This window comes from Patiria miniata, unplaced genomic scaffold (assembly GCF_015706575.1).
Source record: "Patiria miniata isolate m_02_andy unplaced genomic scaffold, ASM1570657v1 HiC_scaffold_13, whole genome shotgun sequence".
NCBI lineage: Eukaryota > Metazoa > Echinodermata > Asteroidea > Valvatida > Asterinidae > Patiria > Patiria miniata.
In genome coordinates this window covers 4,269,634-4,285,225 of record NW_024037051.1, presented here as the reverse complement: position 1 = coordinate 4,285,225, position 15,592 = coordinate 4,269,634, and the positions used below count along the sequence as shown (strand labels likewise).

Genomic DNA, 15,592 nt, shown 5'->3' with positions numbered 1-15,592 from the left:
CTTTCCCAAGAGCTGCGCCGAACCAAATTATTCCTAAGTTAAGTTTGAAACAATTAGGAGTAATCGTTTCGGTTTTGCGGTAACACCATGTGGTAATAACTACTGCTTAGAAGATATTAGTTCTGAGAAGAACTTGTCCTGCTTATTATCAACTTGCTAAGTAGTTTTGTTTTTTGTTCTGTTTAGAACAGTCCTGCTGTAAGTTCTAAAAGAACTTGTCTTTGGTCTCTTACAGCAGGACTTACAGCAGGACTGTTCTAAACAGAACAAACAAACAAACAAACAAACAAAAAAAAAACCCCCCCAAAAAACTACTTAGCAAGTTGATAATAAGCAGGACAAGTTCTTCTCAGAACTAATATCTTCTAAGCAGTAGTTATTACCGCATGGTGTTACCGCAAAACCGAAACGATACCGATACCCCACCATGCAAAGCCTCAAATCTTATAATTAGGAGTAACTAAGTGAGTCAAAAAGAAAATGACCAAATTTTAAAAGATACGTGGCTCGATCCATTTGATAACAATAACATAGGAAAAAAGAATATGTAATTGGCTGTGAAAATTTCACGTAATTTGCATATTGTAATCTCTATTTTAATAGATACCACAAAATTCAGCTGTCTACCAACCACTTAAAAATCTCATTTGCACTTGAACGCCTGTGTGTAATCTCTGGTTCTCACTCAGCTGAATAGCTTAAAAAAATTGCACTCCATGGACAGCTGTAAAAATGGGTTCTTCAAGTAAAACATTATGCATAGACGATTTCAATATATATTTGTTTGTTCACACAAGTGGAAGAACATGCTCGTTACATGCTTCATTAGTGTGACAAATTTAATTTGTTTGTTTTTAAGGTAAAAAAAATTAATCCAGGTCATTTTCTTTTTGACTCGCCCTGTACATGCAAAACATTTACAGTAATTCAAAGTGACTCCTGGGTCTGGTCAATGGAAACTTCAGTTTGTTTGTCTGTCTGAAACCGAATATACTTGAGTCACCCCTAAGGTGGTTCAGCGCGACCGTGGAATGCCAACCTAAGACGGGTGATACCTTGGTATCTTTGAGATGCTCGCTTCCGAATCTTAGGTCTACTCATATATATTCTGTATATAACTTCAAGACTTACCTATTGTAATCAATTGTGAGGATAATATATATAGATATTTCTTTTGTTTACAAACATTGAAAACTGCCATCACTACTGGGACTAAATTTTGCTAAACAATTTGCATGTTTACACCTCCAGGATTTCACAGAGATGTATCTTAATGGGACTGTGACAAAACAATTAAATACATGTCTGATGAAATCGTTAGTGTGTGTGTTTTACATGTTGTGTGGTCCCGCTTCATGAAAGTATCACATTTTAAAGGCGAATTTGTTTAACATTATGACAGAGCAGAAGTCTTTTGTCTGTAAGAAGTTAAGAGATTAAATTCTGAAATTTAAATCTCTACTTAAAAAGGAATTTTGCATTCTGCGCTATCGTTTTTGTTGATCGACCCAAGAGTGGTGATGACTGTCCTCGGCAACATCAGCAGATAGGCCTCCATTATAGGTTGAAATATATTGGCAACTGCCGCCATCCAGACAGCCACAGCCCTTGGTCAGGCCATGGTCAGGCCAGGTCAGTTGGTCCTGGCTCACATGGTATAGCTGGCTTGCCTTGCCTTGGCCTCTATGCTATGTTGCATGCTACAAGTGATGCCTGTGCGTTGTAAGCTGTTAGCATTAACTTCTCATACTTATGGACTTATCTACAAGGATTTAGTGTTCTATAATGGCCGGACTTCCTGATTTAAAAAAAAACGTTGATAACAAATGAGTGCCTTAGGCCTATATACCTTTCTGATATCTGTTAAATTTCTTAATAGTATCCACAAAGGGACATGTTAGCGCAAGTGTTGAGAGAGACAGTTTTGGGGAGAGTAGGTAACTATTGGGTTGTGCAGGGAACTTGACCAGATTTAATGTCATTTCCTTGATGAAGTAGGTAAAACGTTGAGGATGAGGATCATGGTATGCCATCCCTCAAAAGTTGTCGAAAACTAACCATGGACAACAAAGTAGACCAAAAAATACAGTTAACGCGCAGGAATGTGCATCACACTTTCTTTTAATCAATTACTGAAGCAGATTATGCATCATGAAATAGATAATGCATCTCTCATATTTTTCTCATTTATATTTGCAAAATGAAATGCTAATGACACAGGGAAAGGCTCTCTTTCAAAAACAAGGTCGCAGGGTTCTTCGTTTTTGTGAAAAATGTTTGCCATTATTATAAAATGTCAGTCATTTTCCAATTTTTTTTTTATCCCTAACTTTTATGAGGAGGCTGTTCTCATCGAAAAAAAATCACAACAATCAATCAGTTTCATTCAGACGAATGAAGTTTTTCGAGTTTTTTCAACAATGCAAATGGACAAGATGATCATGCCATTCCTCCTTACCAGCTCTATTCATTTACGTTAAGTGTGTTTACATCAAAGAGATTGCCCAATGCCATAGCTTCTTTCATCAAACTACATGAGTTAAATGATTAAAATGTTGTCTACTCCCCCCTCTCCATTTTCAAAAAAATTGTCCAAAATGTGGACAAAGTAGAATTGGTTAAATTAGAATCTAGTACGTGCTTTCATCAGAGAATATTTTGAAGGACACGGTATTTTTCCAGAAAAAAGAGATGCATTCTTTTGGATGATTTCTTTTAGTGAATTATATCGTGCTGCCATTTCCTTCCCTACAAAGAGAAGAGAGAAAAGCTGAATGAGCGGTAATGAAATTTACAAAAGATAACAGTCTTTTACAATGTCTGATCGGCACGCATAAGGGGATACTAATGAATGGCTCTTTTGTGCTGGGCATATTAGTCCAAGACTGACTGAATTTGACCAATTGTCTGGATGTAATCAATCCAATTATGGATTTGTCTGTTCTTTCTTACTTCTCCGCGACCGGTAGTCCCATTCGTATAGCTCTCCCTCCTCTACGTTTAACGCAATTTAGGCGGAATCCCTGGGAATCAATTGTCAAACCCAATATTGCGGCCAAACGCTTATGAAAGCATTTCCTATTACCTCGGAGGCTGTGACTTGAATCGGCAATTCCTGATCACTGACGGACAGGATTGCTATTCGGAAGATTAAGACCAATTTTTTGAGGGGAAAAACATGATGGAGCACTGCTAGTGAATCAGATATTTTGATGTAATAGAATCAGTCACTGCGCAATTACTTCTCAGCGGACACATGTGGGACAGGTATAAGGAATTAAGGAGTGAACTTTTTTCCCCTCCAAAGTTCTAGAAAACCAGGAGTTGTTTGTGGTGTAAGCCAATATGGTTGGGAATATGATTCGGGTAGTTCCTGCTGAACTCTTCTAGGTATTCTTTGTGTGCACAGTTTCAGTTTTGTACCGAAGTTTCCTTAGAAATTATACTCTGATAAAGCAATTAACTTACAATCAGAATCATTTCATGATCAGGTGTTCCAAATCCGTGAAAGACAAGCTTTAGAAAATTCAACACCAAGCATCCTGCTTTGTTGTCACCGGGAATTACAAGAACGAATTTTATCAGCATATTCACATGCGTTGTTCTAACTTCTATCATAATTGTTATTCTGGACGACTAGGAACATCACAAAGTACCAAGTAAACGATCATAATTATTATCTCATCTATCCACTGTGTGCACGGGCCTACTATAGTACTAGTGCAATGTGCTTGCACTATTCATACCATGCACATGGTTGCCTCTTGTGGACTCCGTGTAAGGACAGTAGATGGCGCTTTGACCACTTTCGAGAGATGGGAGAAACCATGGAGGAATAGAGGAACAAAGTGCACCATGTGCACGCACGCATGCTCACCATTTGCGCGTGAATTGTGCGAAGATGCATGCTGGACTAATTTGAATCTCATTGTGTTGTAAATCTATCCTTTGATTTTTAAGCTCTGGCAGGAGCTTCTACATGTTACTTGGTGGTCGGTCTGTCTGTCCCGAAAATTGACCAAAAGTATGGTGTTCCATATGTGCCATCGGCGTCGCATTTTTCGCCAGTTTATTGTGCAATCGCACTTGTCTTTGTTTTTTTTCTTCAAAAAAAGAAATCAATTCAATCCTTGCTACCTTGTTTTGTTTAGACTAGAGAGGGGAGGGGTAAGGTAGGAGTATGACAGAAAGGGAGGGGAAATATAGTAGAAAAGACTTATTTGGAAATACCAGGACAGTTCCGATATGGCGGACAAATCTCCACAGTCTATCTGCTGTACTTGCATCTAATAGTTTTGCTCGCCAGTGTAAGCCCACGGAGCATATTGGGTTACTCGCACTACATGTGCCGCATGCAACTCGTCCAATTACAAACTGTACTGATCGATGGTGATCAAGCTTGCTAAACACTAAACGGATTCAATTCCCTAATTCAATTGCAGCCAGCAAGTGTTGGGTTTGGCGCAGTGGGAAGGTGGGATACGGAGATTGGTGGGCGGAGAGATGCACGGAAAACAGGGCAGGTGTTGTTCATCGCAGAAACTTTGGATGATGATGATTCAATCACGATTATCCCCCATCAATCATTTTAAATTGGAGGGCTTTTTAAAAGGGAAAGAATACAAGGCCAACCAGCAAGGATGAGATCTGTTCACTAAGCATATCCCTTTAATCCTTAAAAAGATTAAAAAGACCATTCGTTTGTCATGCTGTAACTCCACGTTGGTTTTAAGACCTGTATATAAACCAAATGTTCTTTTTGTAAAAGCACATGTAAAGCTGGAGTTAGCCTTCATCTCTTGCGCATCCATGACATTTTCAAACTTTCATAAAGGAGACCTGCTCATACATAAAGGCGGCAGAATCACTTGCAGTGTAAATGATGACAACATGCAATATATGTCACTGTATTTCTTTACAATTGATGTACTTATTCGATTGTAGGTCTTTGAATTTTGGGGAAATCTAGTGGAGTCTAGTTGAGAGTATTTCTGTTTCGAGCACGAACCACAATAACAAAACATGTTGCAGTTTTCCTAACATTTTGTGGATTAGGTGATGGCACATTATACAAAATTGTATCCGTAACCTTTTTTTTTTACGAAGCATTGTGATGTGTCGTACAGTATACAAATATTGAGTGGCTCAGAGTGGAATGGGAGGAATATTATCGTAAGGTAAACTCTTGACTTTTCTATTTCAAGAGGCGAAGCCGAGTGAAATGGAAACGAACAGATTTTACCGAGCGATAATATTACTCCCATTTCACAATTTAAAGCCACTCAATATTTGTTTTATATAACTGACATATAAATCCTTGTCATTTGATTTACAGTTAAAATCATTTGGTTTACAGGTAAAATCGAATAATGAATGTTAATGAGTGCAATGGTGAGAATATTTTCATGAGTTGAAAGATAGAATGTTCAACGAGGCGAAGCCGAGTTGAATGGAACACTCCATCTTTCAACTCAAAGTTCATCTTTCAAAGTTCAAGTTAGCAACGATTTAAAAGTCATAACATTAACAATATGAAAGTTAATACTGTAAGTCATAAAACAATGCAAACAAAGTCTGCAAGGCAAGTTCAGTTCCTAACTGCATCCACTTCAAAGGCAAGTTCAGTTCGTAACTGCATTCGCTCCAAACGCAAGTTTTGTACTGCTGTATAAAACACAATGTGGTCTAGCGCAATGATCCTAATCGCGGCGCGCGCTATACGATCGTTGGTCTAGTGTGTGCGTGCAATGGAGTACCGAAGTGAATACGTCACGCGCACAAAATGTGTGTAAAAGACATTAGCGCGTGATTCAGCTCGAGAACAAACACGCACGCGTACACCCATTCATTTGTACTACACTTTCTGGTTACACGTCGGTACTCAGTCCATACCTAATTAGATCAATTAGTATTATGGGTCATATTTTTGACCATTGCAATTTTGTTGCTAAAATAAGGAATTTTTGGTTTCATATTTGGATAGATTTTAGCTTCCTAAGGGAGAAATCCATTGGTAACATTTTTCCATCTACCATATGGCGGCCATCTTGGATTTCAAAATGGCCGCCATTTCGGACCTAATTTGTATCATAACTGCGGACTTGATTGTCATATGAAGTCCATTTTGGTGGCCAGCCCTATGTTTTTGATACCAAGGAACCCCAGTAAATCATTGTTGACGTGGTACTCCCAATGGATGGCAGCCATCTTGGATATTTCAAAATGGCTGTCATTTTGAACTAATTTGCATGATAAATTTGGACTCGAATGTCGTATGAAGTCCATTTTGGTGGCAAACACCATAAATTTGATACTAAGGAATTTACATAACACATTCTTGATGAGGTATATCCCCGATGGATGGCAGACATCGTGGATATTTCAAAATAGCAGTCATCTTGGATTTCATTTGAATAATAAGGTTGCACCTGAATGTCGTATGAAGTCCATTTTGGTGGCCAGCGCCATGTTTTTGATACCAAGGAACCCAAGTAAATCATTGTTGATGTGGTACTCCCAATGAATGGCAGCCATCTTGGATATTTCAAATGACCGCCATTTTGAACTAATTTGCATAATAAATTTTGACTTGAATGTTGTATGAAGTACATTTTGGTGGCAAACCCCATTAATTTGATTCCAAGGAATCTAAATAATACATTCTTGATGAGGTATCCCCGATGGATGGCAGCCATCTTGGATATTTTAAAATAGCAGCCATCTTGGATTTCATTTAAATAATAACATTGCACCTGAATGTCATATAAAGTCCATTTTGGTTGCAATGGCAAACGCTATGTTTTTGATACCAAGGAACCCAAGTAATCATTGTTGATGTGGTACTTCCAATGGATAGCAGCCATCTGGGATATGTCGAAATGGCCGCCAATTTGGACATAATTTGGATAATAAATTTGGACTCGAATGTCGTATGAAGTCCATTTGGTATCGAACTTGTGTAACCATGACAGGACCAGGGTTGCCTCGTCATGTGATGCAGATGAGTTTGAAAAGGGTCTAGCACGGTGACAAGTGTTGACCATTCATGGGCTGGATTGTTAATAATTGGCAATAGTAAAGCGATCGCGACAGAATTGTGCACTTTGTGGATAAAGCATGAAACTTGGCATGTCGGGTCTTCATGCCATGACGAACCTTTTTGGATATGGAGGCATTGCATAAAATCTTGAATTTTATCTTCTAATTTGGTCACTAATAGGTAAGAACTGCACGCAGTAACAAGTTGACTGCTTTCTCTTTCATAAGGTCATAACGCGTTTTTCAAAGTTGCCAAATTTGATCATTTTAAGAGCAGCATTCGTACTTTTTCCTGTTCACAGGGGTATATGACACCATAAAAACTTACAAAAAAAATTTCATACGGTTGAAAAATATTCTTTAGGATGTTTTCTTCCTTAAATAAGTTTAAAAAATTTAATGAATATCGCTCCAATTACAAAAGAGTGCCTTTTTTTCTTTTTACACGTATTTATATTAAAAGTATAAACATGTACAGTACCATGTACAGTTCATTAAAAAAGGCGAACATGGGGCCTTTAAAACGCCTCTTACATGCAGTATAGCAAATTCTAGCAAAAAAACCCTTGGCCTCAACGTAAAGCTTAGGCTTGGGTGGAAACGTCGAAATTAAAATCTTGGCAGGAATCGGCGAGAATCCTAACTATCGCACTAATTTTATTTTAAAAATGCACTTTTTGGTGTTTTATGGGTCAAATTTACTGATCATAATTTCAAAAATTTACGTTTTTTACATTTTGAATTTTATTTTCTAATTTGGCTACTAATGGGTAAGAACTGCTAGCAGTAACAAGTTGACTGCTTTCTCCTTCATATATCAAAACACGTTTTTCAAGGTTGCCACTTTTATCATTTTAATTTTGAATTTCGGCACACTTTTGAGGCGATTCTGACCCACTGTGCAACAGAGTGTAATAAGCACACAAGAGCATGGGCGTCGCCAAGATTTTTTCTAGAGGGGGTCAAAACATATTCCCCCCCCCAAAAAAAATTCCTGTATTTCTCAACATATATTCTCGATTTATCAGTTTTAGAGGGGGGCAGGGACATTTCGCCTCCCCAACTCAGTCAATACTTTTTGTAAATATTCCATTGCAAAACAGTCTCAAAAAATATTACAATTGTATCATGTTGCGTGTGCCATTAAGAAAAAGGAAAATGGAGTTCAGAGGTCCCTCAAAATTTTTGTATTGTATTGCATTGTTTTCCATTTGTCACAAATTAATATAATGCTAATGCAACAATTTATTTACTACAATAACTAAACTTAATAGAATGCTAATACATGTACAACACTTTGATCAATTAAACATAAATGGTGACAGATGGGGGAACCAGGAAGAAGCCTAAGCTTATACAGAGCCTGGCCCTGTTTGTGAAAAACTTATGAAATAAACAATAATTGAAACTATAATTTAAATCAGTGGTCAATATATTAATTAATTAATTTCTTAGCATAATTGTAGAAAAACTGAAGGAAAATGAAATATACTGATTTACAATATAACATTTGATTTGGATGGAATGTGACTTATACAAATGTGAATTATGAATGCACGTCTTAAATTTGGGCCCTGAATTCATAACATGACTGTAGAATAATAGGTGCAATACCTTTCTATGGCACTATTGAGGCTTGGGTCATGAAGAAATATGACAATAGCGACAAATAATGTATACGAAGTTCAATGAACTCGCGAAGGATATCAGACGTCAGGAATGAAGTCCCAACATCTGAAAATTCTTTTCATGGCACAAATAGTTAACTTTTAGACTTGGGTCATGAAAAAGTGGCATTCACAAGAGTAAACCTTATCAATATCTATAGATAGGTCATGACCTTTCAGAAGGTCACCAGAGGTTAAATATTAATGTCCTATATATGCACATTCTTTTCATAGCACAAACACCTTCCATTTATACTTGGATCGTGAAAAAAATTGGGGTTTAAAGAGAAAAAGTACAAATAGCTATAAATAAGGTTTACAAAGGTCATTGACCTCTCAAAGGTCACCGGAGGTCAGATATGAATTGTTCCCAAATCTGATCATCTTTTTCATTGCATGAAGGCCTATGACGTAGACCTTGTTATAAGGTCATTGACACTCAAAGGTCACCATAGGTCAGATATGTAATGCCTCATATCTGAAAAAAAAAATCATGGCACGAAGAACCAACATGCGAAGTTCATGCTTATATCACAAAGTGCACAATTCTTGGAAATATTGGGCTATGCTGCTGTGTGAATACTGTCTGTAGTTGGCAATTGGCCTTATTCCTGAACTAAGCTTGAACAGCGAATTAAGCTTGAACATCTCAGTAACTAGTACAAGGGGAAGTGGTATGTGCTATCACCATAGTTCCAGGGAAAGTCGATTGAACACAAGTGCGCAGGTTTAGACCAAGTCTGGATTGCTGCTTTAACTTCTGATCTGTACAGTCAGGTAAGAGTCAATCAAATCATATCCAGCAGTCCTTATAACCGCGCTGTTGATGCCCACGAGGTAACACTCGTAGTATTGTTCGATCTGTGGAATCAAACATTCTTTCAAGAAAAACCTACCATCCATCGAGGTAACAAGGTGTTATTTCCTTGGTATCAAATTTATGGGGTTTGCCACCAAAGTACCCAAGATGGCTGCCATCCATTGGGAGTACCCCGTCAACAATGTTTTACTTGGGTTCCTTGGTATCAAAACATAGGGTTTGCCACCAAAGTGGACTTCATACGATATTCAGGTGCAACGTTAGGTAATGAAAACCAAGATGGCGGCTATTTTGAAATATCCAAGATGGCTGCCATCCATCGGCGATATCTCTGTATCTGTATCATTATAGCCGGTAACGCATCCCAGGGGAAACATCACACCAGCTTATAAAGTTAAACAACTCATCTCAACAAGAATGTGTTATTTAGATTCCTAGGTATCAAATTATTGGGGTTAATGGAATTATTGTACAGAAAAAAACCCCAAAACATGATAGAAAGAATTACCAACCCAAAACCAAATGGTGATGGCGACACAACTACCCCGTTGTAGTTTCAGCTTAGTGCGGTGGCTACTATACATTTCGACTCCTACTCAGATCCCTTCGGAGGTCCTTGATCTGCCCTTCGAGCCAACGTTTCCACCACGGTGTCACGTCCTCTTGTCATCGTTAGTTCGCTTGAACCCCACTTCATCCACCACAACAACAACACGAAATTAAGCCTTTCCCGTGAAAAACATTTCTTTTATCTGAAAACAAAATGCACCCTTTTGGTTTGATTCATTTCAGCACACCAAATGTACGTATTTCCTGTGTGATTACGTCATCATGAGGAGTAGAGAACTTGTGTACATATGGAAATTATAATGGATGTTTAAGGTTATATATTAATAAATTCAAACTTTCGGTTTGATAACGTCACAGTATTTGGAAGCCCAATGGCAACATTGTGTAGCAGTCGACATTGGAACCACTGCGTATGCCATGCGTACGGGGGTCTAAAAAGTCGGCATTTCGTGCTTACGCAATTTATGGACGGCCCCTTGATTTGTCAGCGGCTAAACGGGGGAGGGGGAGGGTTCTAAAAATCCGAAGTCTACACTGTAAAATACCTAGTCAAACGCGCAGCTAGCTGACTACAGCTAGGGCCAAGTTCGGGCAAGGATCATTAGTCGACTAGTGGTTGATTTGTGACGTACCTTACGCCTGCGCTCTGATAGCAACGTGCGAACGTCTCTAGTCAAACGCTGGTCAAAATGTCATCGCAAAACTTCTGGATCCTGGCTCTCTGCTAGCGTTATGAATGCGCGCGGCTATTGGTTACCAGCGAAGCAACCAACCCCAGTAGGCTGGTTCCAAATAGTCGACTAGCGTAGTCAACCACCGTCGACTAGACAGAGTTCGGGCAAACGTTAGTTAACCATTGGTCAACTATAGTGCGAGAACTTGGCCTAGCCTGGCTACAGGGTCAGGTGGGTGCCGCAGCTTTGACTGGTTTCTAGTCAAATTTAACCAGAGTGTTTTCATGCATGCAGCCCCAGTGCTGTTGAGGTTTTACGGCTGACCTCTGTCGACGAGATATATACTCATGCGTAACCAGCGAAAATCCGGTATAGAACAAAATAACACACCCATACAGATGGACCCAGGAACTATTATGGGATATGCCATCAAGGATCAGCTGACCATGTGAATTAGAATGACAAAAGGTCACATAATCAAGTTATACCTCACGGTCAGCCTGTCAACATATTACAGTGCACGAAAGATATACACGTGTCAGACGATCTACTCCATTACGGGCTCGTTTACATTATAGCCAATCATGTTTCCTCAAGTGTACGGTTTTCTCGATCTTTTGCTATTATGTCTCTTCACACAGGGACTTGGCGATCATGCCGACAATCAAGCCAGAATCTTGATTTTGGGGGCGGGGGCTTCTGGCTTACAAGCGGCCAGGACTCTCCACGATGCTGGAATGGATGACTTTATCGTCGTTGAGGCTGCTGATCGGATCGGTGGACGCGTCCAGAGCACACAATTCGCTGGCTACACAGTGGGGCTTGGGGCACTGTGGGCAGCCCCAGAATACTCCAAAACTGACCAAATTGTCCGCGATCTCGACTTAGGTCGTCACCCGAGTGATTATGACAACTTGACTATCCGCAACGCGACCGGGCACGATGTGACTGACGAGGCCGATGCTAACTACGAGCGTCTAGAAAAAGGCATCGAAAAACTTCACGAACTGAGTGCAAGACTGAAGAAAAATGACGATATACCAGACATATCCATGCGTTCTGCCCTTCGAATTGGTGAGTGGGTACCACAGAGTGCGATTGACAAGGCGATTGAATGGTTTGATTATGACTTCGAGTACGGAGAGGCACCTGAGGTTTCTTCTACCAAAGCAGCTGTTGCACCGCAGAGCGAGGAGACCATAGACTACATCACTGACGAAGGAGGATTCGAACAAATCTTTGATGAGGTTGCTGGTTTCCTGAAGACGCCAGCATACATCAACCACACCCGCCTGAACCGGAAGGTGGTATCCATCGATTACAGAAATGACGCGTCAGTAGTTGTGACGTGTGAGGATGGCACACGATACATCAGTGAGTACGTTCTTATCACCTTCAGCATTGGCGTCTTGCAGAATAATTTGATTCAGTTCATCCCGTCTCTCCCAGAATGGAAAGATGTTGAGATCAAGAAATTTCAGATGGCCGCGTACACCAACATCTATGTTAGCTTTCCCAGCAAGTTTTGGGATGATTCTGAATGGATTCTCTACGCCAGCGAGAGAAGAGGTTATTTTCCACTGTTTCTCAACTACCAGGCAGATGGGCTGTTTCCTAGCGGGACACCAATGATGCTGGTCACTGTTGCTGGTAATTTCTAGTTTCCTAGTTTCCTTGATTGACTTCGTTTAAATTTTTTTTTTTTAATGTACTAATACCCCAACCAGTAGTGGTCATGCTTAACATTTTACCAGGTGGATATCTAGTAAATATCCTTCTAGCGTGATATCCTCCAACAGTTTACTTGTTGTGCGCTATATCTTTCAGACTTATTATTCTCCACACAATTTACGAAGTTTACGAAGAGGCTCCGCGTCGTAGTTGTAACCAAAGAAAATTGGTTACTTTCTCGTGCTTGGTTGTTTTTCGGGGGTCCTGACTTTTTATATTCATCATTGATGCGCCACCTTTGACTACAGTGTCACAATGACCTATAATGGTTTTGATTCACAACATTTTGCTCTGACAATTATTAATTTGTATTTAATCAACTAGGCGATGAATCTCGGCGCGTTGAGGCACAACCTTCGGAAACGACCAAAGCCGAGATACAACAAGTCCTTCGTGACATGTACGGTGACAGCATCCCTGAAGCCACCGACATCCTGGTGACTGACTGGTCTCAGAATCCCCTCACCAAAGGCTCCTACAGCAACGTCCCCGTGGAGGTTCCTACCAAATGCCGCCAGAAACTCCAGAGCCGAGTGGGTCGCCTCTTCTTCGGCGGCGAGGCAACTTCCGACGACTTGAATGGCTACATCGCCGGGGGTTTAGACTCGGGGGACCGCGAGGCCCGCAAGATGCTGCAGTGTCTTGAAGACTTCGCGGAATGCCCGGGCTTTGAAGGGTTCGGCCTCGAATGCGAAAAGGCTAACTTGGCGTGCTCCATTCGTAATAGCAGTGCATCCCTCTTAGGTCTTTGCAGTCTATTTTTGATACCATATTATATCTTAAACTAAGTCCTATAGGTGGCGTCAAGAAGTTGGTTATCACTAAAAAATTATCAACGGAAATTGGGTTTAAAGCATATAGCAGTGGCTCTCTCGAGATTATCATGGTATCTAATCGCTGTTGATGCAATTTATAGTTTGACCATGTTGGTGTGTCATTTCTAACGGTGAATAATGAAATTAAGTAAAGTTGGTTTCCTCTATATTTTTTTAAAGCCGTATTAAAATTAAAACAATGTATACGTAGGCCTTAAACATGTACTTGTACGTTTTATAATGCACTAATGTATTTTTTAGTGTATTTGTTAGATTTGTTTTTTTTCGTGTTAATATTTTCTAAGCACTTGCATGGGTAATCGGTCGTGCGTATAAAAACCCCCACCTCTGGATCCGCGCCTGCTATTACCCTACGTGTAAACCCTGTGTGTGTGGCAGTTCGTACACACAAAAGAGACCCTATTGTTGACAAGCAAACTTCAAATTTCACGCCATACGCAACAACTAGTGCATTCGGCACTAACTAGTCTTTGTATTTCAGCATTTAATTCATTGTTTTAAAGTTCCCTTTGTGGTTCATTTGCGTATGTAATTCAGTTAAAAAGTAGCAACGTCACAATTAACTTATCCCAGTTACTAGTCAAGTATAACTATTATTGCTATTGCTTTTGCCATTTCTTTCAAATTATTTAGTAAAAAACTCTGAAAGCATGATGCAGTGCCACAGCTTTTGATTTCCATTGTCAACATTAACCTATTTCAGTTTCTGAATATACCTGACCAACATGTTTTGCTAACTGTTCGTTTTCACTGTTTTTCACGTTTTTCACTTTTCCCGGCTCCCCGGGTACCCTTGAGGGAAAGTGGCACGTGGTTATTATTTTATTTGGTGTATTTTTTTTTGTAAGAGGCTGCCGTGATTTGTATGTTATTGTTTCTTTTCTACGCTTAAATAAAAAGGACTGTGCATCAAAACTGCAATTCGAATTCAGTCATTATGTTTAATTTGTGTCAAAGCTCAAAATATGCGTTATATGCGAAGATAAGAATACATGGGCCACAACAATAAGACTGAAACAAATTAGTGTGCTCCAAGGGTCCTAACTTAAAAGAATATTGCGAGACACAAGTTTTGTTCCTTTAATTATTTCCTGGTTTATTGCTTTCCAATAATCAGATCATTAAAAGTCCAGATAATTGGATCTTTCATTGTTAAGGATCATCATTTGAGGATTTCTTCATGTAATCTTTAGAGGGTCAGGAGGTGGGTTAAAGTTTGTGTCGTTTTTGGCAAATTAAAAAGAAGGTTCAAAATAAAAGCAATTTCGTTTGCAGCCACATACTTTTTAATTCAGTGCTCAATACAATCTTTCCTCGCCAATCGCGCAGGATTACAGCGTGAGTTTGTAAATGTTCGCAATTTGGCGACAATGGCGACTGATGACAGCTGAAACCCTGCTTTGGGGAGGAAGAAAAATGAAATCGTAACACGCAGACAAGATGCTTGTATAGTTATACACTTCTTTTCATGGATGATTTACAGAAGCGGCAAGATGACGTATCTCAATACATGATGTACATCTTGTACAGTGGCTGGTGGATCAAGATTATTCTCTTCCATAAGTTCAACACATAGATCAAACAAGTCCTGCCCATCACTAATGAATGTGCATTCGCGTCACCGATGCAGACTTCTGCATCATCCACATCCACTGCCATGAGTTGATCTCTTTGCGTTATAAATCTCTGGCGAAGCATACATCACAGCTGGTCTCCCTGTACAGTACTGTTGCGAAACAGGTGACGATGGTAGTTCCAAACTCTAACGATTTCGTCTTTTTTGCTCTCAGTATTCATTTGCTCCTGTATTCCTACCTGGATCATTCGCATGAAACAAAAGCGAACCGGTACCAGCTCTTTGTTCATCAAATTTCCTGAGAACTCGCCATCATCCTAAAGCTCTCCGAGTATGTTCATCCGAAACTGGGAGCATGCCTTGCGGAGGATTGACCACCAAGCTTCTATGCGCTGATTAGCTATGCTCCTTCCTGCCATGAAAGTGTTTTTCATCCGCCAAGGTATCACAATGGTTACGCCTAAAAAATATAGAAAATAGGACCAAACACTTAGTTCTTTCTGCTTGCAATCAGTTGATACTTAAACAAACAAGAAAACATACATACATCCAAACAAAGGCATTCTTAATATTATGTCAGCCTAAATTAAGGGCATATGCCTCATTAAATGAGGCATACTCGGCGGGGTCCATCTTCAGGGCACTAATATGTTTTTGTATTATTTCACAATCGAAACTAA

The 15,592-nt window shown here is 39.6% G+C and overlaps 1 protein-coding gene across 1 annotated transcript; it reads left to right on the top strand.

Annotated features, from left to right (window-relative positions):
• The first annotated feature begins 10,950 nt into the window (after positions 1 to 10,950).
• LOC119720374 (polyamine oxidase 7-like) lies at positions 10,951 to 14,496 on the top strand. The gene is made up of 2 exons (XM_038190034.1): positions 10,951 to 12,419; positions 12,825 to 14,496. Exons 1-2 carry the CDS (start codon positions 11,354 to 11,356, stop codon positions 13,286 to 13,288), a joined length of 1,530 nt encoding a protein of 509 aa, XP_038045962.1. The 5' UTR covers positions 10,951 to 11,353; the 3' UTR covers positions 13,289 to 14,496.
• The last annotated feature ends 1,096 nt before the right edge of the window (positions 14,497 to 15,592 follow it).